Here is a 7,568-nt window from a genome sequence, read left to right as displayed (position 1 = left end):
AAGTTTTTTTCTCGCATTTGAAGTACAACCTTTGAGGATATGAAATAGATTCTAAGATTTTCACAGATACTCGCTCACCACAGTCAGTGCAAAATTTGTTTCTAAATTTGATAACTTTGCCATTAGTCTGCAACTTTTCATCTTCATTTGTATAACGACTCCAGCTACCTTTGGATGATGACATTATTTTTGCTGTTTAGCTTTGCTTTGTTGATATTCTGATGGTGTTTATGATTTTGTGGCCGCTAAAGTGTGTTGGGAGCTAGATTTAAGCCCAAGCTTGCCATATACAAATTGGAATTTTGATTTTTTTTGTTTTTGCAACAGTCAACTGTTTTAACTTATCAAGTTGATGGCATACAAGGTAATATGTCCAACTTCAAAGCCCAAATTTCATTAACAGTAATGGCAATTCTTGTAATTTTTTCAACTTCAAAGCCTAATTGACAAATAACATTAATGGCAATCTTCGTAAATTTGTTTAACTTCAAAACCCAAATTAGGAATAATGATTACATTTTTTTGCCCATTAAGATATTTCACTTTTTGAATATTTAAATCTTATAAACAATTTACTTTTTCATATTTTATTATTTATTTTGTATGTGTTCCTATATCCTCTTGCGGACATGTCAAATCAACTGTTACTTTTGAATTCCTACATTACCGTTAAGAACTTAGATCATTACATTTAGAAATTTTCATACTTTAATTAGTCAACGTTATTCAGCTATTAAAAATAACAATTTTTGGGGGTACATTGAAGTTTTCGTACTTTTGGGAGATGAACTGAAGTATTTCAATCTAATAAGGGGATAAAGTGAAATTAACCTGTCATAAAATAGTTGGTTAAATGAATATAGAGACAAGTGAGTGCTAATACTTGTAGAGTTTATTAGAAAGAAAGTAATGAAAAGATTGCACAAATGGCATTCTAAAGCAAAAAAAAAAAAAAAGTGTTGGGAAGCTACCTCCAACTGTAAGGAGAAAGTTGAATGCATCTAGGCAAGAAAAAAGACTTGTTAGGGTGGTTATGGCCAGTGAGTATGAGTTTGAGGTAATGGATGAGAAATGCAAAACCTTTGTAGTTAACCTGCAGAATAGAACTTGTGACTGTGGTGCCTGCCAAATTTGTGGGATACCATGCAAAAATGTCACACTATGTATTGCCCGGAGGCAGGAGGATCTTGTTGATTATGTAGATTGGAAATTGACGGTGGAAGCATATTTAGCCACATACTCAGATGTTATACATCCACTTCTTGATCAAATTACTTGGTCGATTATTGAAGGCCTCAAAATCTTATCTCCAAAGGTGAAAGTCAAAGTTGGTAGGCCTAAAACAATGAGGAGAAAAGAGCCAGGGGAGCAATAAGAGAAAAAAAAAAGCCAAGCAAAAATGTAGAAATTGTGGAAATTTGGGTTATAATAAAAGATCATGAAAAAATACACCTGTCATTACAAATGATCAAGCTATGTGTTGTTTATATTGCATGTATATGCTTGTTCAGTGTCCACTCATCAATAGCTTTTATTATCAAAGGTATTTACATGGCCCTGCGCCAGAAAATACAAATGCATGAGAGAGAATATTTGCTTTCGAAAACGTTTAGCACGCAATAGGTAAGCCTAAAATTCTCTTTACCATCTTTATAGTTCTCATCTTTACTAATTAATCGTACAGTAATTGATAATGCAACAGTAACGACACAAGCTATAAGAGGAATATCTAAACAAGCTAGTCACCCATGTTGTCATACAAATTTGTCAACTTTAAGTAAAATCTCAAAAAGAAATTTGTCAGTTCAAAGAAATATCTCAAGAACACATGTTTTACTTTTACAATCTATTATGAACTGTGATATTACATCTTCAGGTCAGCATCGGCATTGGCCTTCTTCAAATCAGCATTAGTATAATCGTTTCTTTAAGTCAACATCAGCAGCACACCTCTTCAAGTAAGCATCAACCCAACAAAATCAACAACAACCTTATTCAAGTCAACGACAAAGATGGCTGTGATTCCATTGGACGTCAGGACAAGGTAAATAATAAACATCCCTTATTTAGAAGTATGTTAGGAGGGCTTTTTTTTATTTATTAATATTTGATGATTTCGAGATATTAATTTTTTTAATTCTTTGTTTTTGTTGCACCTGTTGGCATAACTTCTCAATTTTTTTTTTCCTGTCAAACATAGATCCCTGAAAATCTCATGAAGTTTGTTAGTCGTAATGATGAACATTGCTTAGAAAAAAAAAATGTTCAGGATAAATTATGGATTTGTTTCCTTTTGATGGAAAAGATTATGCATTTTACAAGGCAGCTTTTTTTTTTTTTTTTGTGGAATGAATCATGACAACTTCTGCTATTATGTGTTAGCACCAATTAACAAATTATGATTTTTGTTATTATGTTTTGCTAGTAGCAATTGACAAATTGTTGGCCTTTTTACTAAATCTAATCAAATATGTCCCTCGCTAAGCTTCTAGATAAAAGGTAAATTAGGCAAATGGTAAGAAAAATTGATTGCCTATTTCAAAATTTATTATTAGAAAAGGTTTATTCATAATTTAAAGTAAATAATTTAATTAAAAGATAATTACATCTTAACTTTAAGTTTTAAATAAATATATAGTTATTGATTTCATTATGTACGTCACCGACGACATATCTTAACTTAATAACATAATAATAATTATAAATTAAAAATAAATTTATATTAAAACAAATGGAGTTCACTAACAAAAAAAAAAAATTTATAAGTCTTTTCTAAAACGTTAAACGCGTATCGTCTTTTCCCCGAGTTTATTGCTGCCCTATAAAAAACCGACTATATGTGTTCGATTCGGAATTGAACCGAGAAACGTATCGGTTTCATTTATTTAACATGCAAAAAGCAAAATCATATTAATTTTAAAAAAATACAAAAAATACACAAAACACTAAAATCTAAACACTCAAACTCTTCGTCGAATCACTCTCTCACACTAACACACACCAATTCTCCAGCCGTCAGCCGCAAACCGTCTTCTTTCGCCGTTGGGCTCGCGGTCGTCATCGTCGCCTTAGTCCGTCGCACTCGTGTTGTCGTACCCTCGCTTCAGCCAGACATTGTTGTTGCGTCGGTGAGTTGTGTTATTTCTCTCTCTTTTTTTTCCCTTAAAATATTTTTCCTTAATTAGGTTTTTTGCGAGTTGGGATTACTAGATTATGGTTTTATTTTTTCAGATGTTAAAATTGTTTCTGAGTTGGGATTCAGGTATGATATCTCAGGTCTGTTGCTTTGGAATGTCCAATTGTGAGGCTTTGTGTTGTACTAGAAACAATCGAAATATACCAACAAAGTGTTGGCTCCACTGGTAATGGAGTCTCTTTAAGTGACTTGACTAGATTTACTCCCCAGTTTGAATCGTACGGAAGTCATTTTTGTTGGGAGAACTTGTGCCTCTCGGTTCGAGCGGAGATTTCTAATCTGAGTTGTGATACAGGCTTAAAGATGCCTCCCACAGTTGGGATCCTCCCCAGCATACCTCGTGGTAAAAAAAAAAAAAAAAGAAACAATTGAAATATATATATTCAAACAATTAAATTAAGGATTATGGAGTAATACGTTGGGTGATTGTTGATTGGATGAAATTTTGGGTAGTGTCCCGAAATTTATTTCGGGTTCGCTTCTATTCGGATTAACATATAAAATCTGAATGGGTTGAAAATTGCAACCCGACCCTTTTTGATTTTGGTCCGGGTTAAGCAAATCTAAAACCCGATCGGGCTGGACCTTTTAATATATATATATTCATAAATCTCTCTCTCTCTCTCTATCTCCACTGACGCACGCCCAATTCCAATTTCAAAACCTTCGATAAATCCCCCTCTTCTCATCTTCTTCCACAACAGCAGCACAGCCCTCCTAGCGCAGCCCACAGCCGTCCAGCTGACGCCCACTCTCCGGCTCACTCACCTCACGGCTGACTCACTCCGCCGGCGCCCGTTTGCTTCCGATCCAGCTGCTGTCGCTTCCATCTCCGCTATCACCTCCATCCCCTGCCAATCGATCTCTGCAGTCAGTACTCAGTAGGTTACTTTTTTTTATTATTGTTATTATAAACAATCGCCGCATGTTCCTGGTTCATGCTTTCTTCCTTTGTGTTCATGTTCCTGGTTCACACGTCTGGTGAGCTTGCCTAGTGTGTTTTAGTTGGATAAAAATTGTTACAAATGTTACATGGCAAGGAAGTTTAAAAGGTGTAACCCAAACTGAAACCCGAACAACCCGAACCAAATTCCGATTTGCCCACCCCTTTTTGGAGAATTGATTCGAGTAAACTTGCTCTGTTTTTTTTTTTTTGATAGGGGCTCTGGTTTTATTTTGAAACTATTTTCTTTTTCAAGTTTCAATAATTCAACAATCTTTGAATGCTTTTGTTTCTTATCTCTCTTTTTTCGTTGTGGTTTGCTTCTGTTCCTGAGACCTTCCATTTCGAGGATTTTGTTTCTATGGGTTTGGTTTCTGCCCTTGTGAATGTGGAATGGATAAGAATTATTGTTGGATTTTGATTGTTTTCATAATTATATATTGATTTGGAATTAAGATCAATCACATTTATTAGGCGTGGTCTTTATATATTTTGTGTTGCACATGTGAAATGAAAATAAGTAATATGCTTTATTGCTTTTAATGTGATTTCCTGAATTTTCTGCTTGACTGCATTAGTTGGACGACTTTCCAGTAATTTATTTGTTTTATTTCATCGAATTTGATCCCACATTTTAGTTGTAGTTTATAAATTTTAATTCAGTTTCCCCGTTCTCTTGTGTTTTCTTTTTTTCTTCTTCTTGTGTTCTCTAAACATTTCCTTTAGTGATTTTGGAAACTAAGTTGATTTTATCACAGACTTGTACGATGAATTTACTATTGTTGATAAAACTATTTTTCGAAAGTCATATTTATGATACATTAGGAACTTTTATTTCATATCTACAGTTTTTTTTTGGTGGCACGTATAAATTTTAAGCCACATTTCAGATATAAATATTAATCATATTTAGTATGACTGCACTTCTCATGCAAACAACCTCTGCATTGGACCAAAAGGGTCGGCATACTTGCTAAATCCGGGAGACCAGATGAGTGCCTAATTGTGTGTGTGCTTTTGCTTAAGCTAATTGTCTTTCTGTACAATGACTTGAAATTTAGTTTCTTGAGATGTGGAAGAATAGATGATACAACCTAGTTTATGGAAAAAAGCATTATTGATTTTTGTTTTGTGGAGATAGTTCAAATTTTTGTTTTTGTTTTTTGCCCCCTGACAGCGTTGTCTTGCATCATAGTGTTGCCCTTGTTTTTGGCAGCTGCACATGAAATTACTAAGAAATTGTCCTTTTCTATCCAATACTATGAATTTTCAAGTAGATAACCTCTTTTTAGCTCATTCTTTTCATTGATACAGGAGAACATGAAGCTGACTGTACAATGACTTGAAATTTAGATTCTTGAGATGTAGAAGAATAGATGATACGACCTAGTTTATGTGAAAAAGCATTATTGATTTTCGTTTTGGGGAGATAGTTCAAATTTTTGTTTTTGTTTTTTTTTTCCCTGACAGTGTTGTCTTGCATGATAGTGATGAAATTACTAAGAAATTGTCCTTTTCTATCCAATACTGTGAATTTTCATGAAGTAGATAACCTCTTTTTAGCTCATTCTTTTCATTGATACAGGAGACCATGAAGCTGACTGCGCTAGCAAAATCTATTTGTTCCCGTCCGTTTCTCCCCAGAATAACTGGGCCTTTGCAGTTTCGTTTATTGCAGCATGATTTTGTTCCAAGAGATCCTAAATCTAAGCCCATTAAGTACAAATATCCGGCATTCTATGACCCATATGGCCCCAGACCCCCACCCTCAGATAAAGTTGTTCAACTTGCAGAACGCATTGCTTCCCTAACCCCTGAGGAACGCAGGCAAATTTCTCTCACACTCTTTAAAAGGTTTTGTCTCCCAAAGTTGCAGCCGATTTCAACAGAAGGCTTGGACTTAGGCCCACAAGGAGGTGCCCCTGCTGGATCCGCAAAAGTTGAGGAAAAGAAGGAAAAGACAACCTTTGATGTTAAATTGGAGAAGTTTGAAGCTGCTGCAAAACTGAAGATTGTTAAAGAAGTCAAGACGTTTTTTGATTTAGGAATGAAGGAAGCCAAAGAGCTGGTTGAGAAGGCGCCTGTTGTCCTTAAACAAGGGCTAACCAAAGAGGAGGCGAGTAACATAATAGAGAAGATAAAAGCTGCTGGGGGAGTTGCCATTATGGAATGAACATCTCTGGATCAGATTGTACCATTGATTGTTAATTATGCTGTAAAAGGTGGTTTCATTGTCTGGAAAATGGTGGAACTCAGACCTTTTACTAAATTTTGTTATGTAGATGGATAGCAATCATTCTCAGAGTTTTGAAGGAAATAACTAGTTTCACATTTCCATCCAATCTCACTGTATGAGTCGTGTGACCTCGGCAGTCGGCAGTAACTTGTGTTGTTCTTGTTGTTAGTGTCAGAAGTTCTATTTTTCTCAAGGCAAACGTTCTGGTAGTTGCACAATGGTTCAGAATTTATTTTTTTTGATAAAGATTTTTAATATTATTGACAAAACAATTGATTGGGTCTTCGTAAGAGGAAAACGCAAGATAAAGCTAAATTCTTCCTGGCTAAACTATTGGGCCGCCGGAGGAGCTCCGCTCTTACTTTATTCAAAGATCCCGGTCGGATCTTAGGGCTTTATTTTCATTTTTGTTTTAGTAGTACAGATATAATCATTTTCTCAATGAATTACAAACAAAATCCAAAAGCAATCCTTCTGTCTCCTAAAATCTTATCCTAATCTAAATTGTGCACAAACTCTCTTTTCCTCTCTCCTTATCTTTAGTTTTAAGCATCTCTTTTATTTTTAAAAATTTCAATTTATCATATATTTTGTTAAAAGACTAAAAAAATTTATTAGCACACTCATATTTTTCAGAAACTTAAGGTTCTTAAAAAATTTAGAAGACAATTTAAAGATAATTAATTTACGATACGCAAATATAAAATTTATCCTTTAAAGAGAAAATTGTTGTGAACTGGCTAATCCAACAATAATGAAGAACAAAGCAGAAGCTTTTACATGAAAACTTCAACTTATCATATATTTTTGTTGAAATACTAAAAAAAAAAATATATTCCACTCTCATTTTCTATTTATCTTTTGAAAAAAAATGAAAGTATTTTAAGGCTTTTAAAAATAAAGAAAGTAATAGGGATGACAAAAAATCCCAAATCTCAATCGGGAGTTGGGATCCCGAACTACTCGAGACGGTATTGGTCCGTATTTTAGGATTAAATTTTAAAAGTGGGTGGGATTTGGGACTAAAAAAATTTCAATTTACTGTATGGGACGAGATTGGAATCTAAGTCGAGAGCCCATTTATCCGGTTTGTCCCATTTAATTTTTGGAAGAAATACTATATTAATAAAATTAAAAGTAAGTATAATTAAACTAATGGTTAATGAATAGTGATTCAAATAGCATTATAACAA

The 7,568-nt window shown here is 34.1% G+C and overlaps 1 protein-coding gene across 4 annotated transcripts; it reads left to right on the top strand.

Moving 5' to 3' along the window:
- The first annotated feature begins 2,968 nt into the window (after nt 1-2,968).
- On the top strand, nt 2,969-6,481 carry LOC102608536 (uncharacterized). 4 transcript variants are annotated; one of them, XM_006480727.3, is made up of 2 exons: nt 2,969-3,128; nt 5,725-6,481. In XM_006480727.3, exon 2 carries the CDS (start codon nt 5,731-5,733, stop codon nt 6,310-6,312), a length of 582 nt encoding a protein of 193 aa, XP_006480790.1. In that variant the 5' UTR covers nt 2,969-3,128; nt 5,725-5,730; the 3' UTR covers nt 6,313-6,481. The 4 variants fall into 4 exon arrangements, with proteins under 4 accessions (XP_006480790.1, XP_024956000.1, XP_006480789.1 ...); XM_025100232.2 differs by lacking the exon at nt 2,969-3,128 and adding an exon at nt 3,816-4,066; XM_006480726.4 differs by lacking the exon at nt 2,969-3,128 and adding an exon at nt 3,816-4,077.
- The last annotated feature ends 1,087 nt before the right edge of the window (nt 6,482-7,568 follow it).

This window comes from Citrus sinensis, chromosome 6, assembly GCF_022201045.2.
Source record: "Citrus sinensis cultivar Valencia sweet orange chromosome 6, DVS_A1.0, whole genome shotgun sequence".
Classification (NCBI taxonomy): Eukaryota; Viridiplantae; Streptophyta; class Magnoliopsida; order Sapindales; family Rutaceae; genus Citrus; species Citrus sinensis.
The sequence above is the reverse complement of the archived record's forward strand: the minus strand, read 5'-3'. Positions and strand labels throughout refer to the sequence as shown.

What these genes read in the sequence shown, in the direction of transcription:
- LOC102608536 (XM_006480727.3), top strand. Translation starts at nt 5,731, where the DNA reads ATGAAGCTGACTGCGCTAGCAAAATCTATTTGTTCCCGTCCGTTTCTC.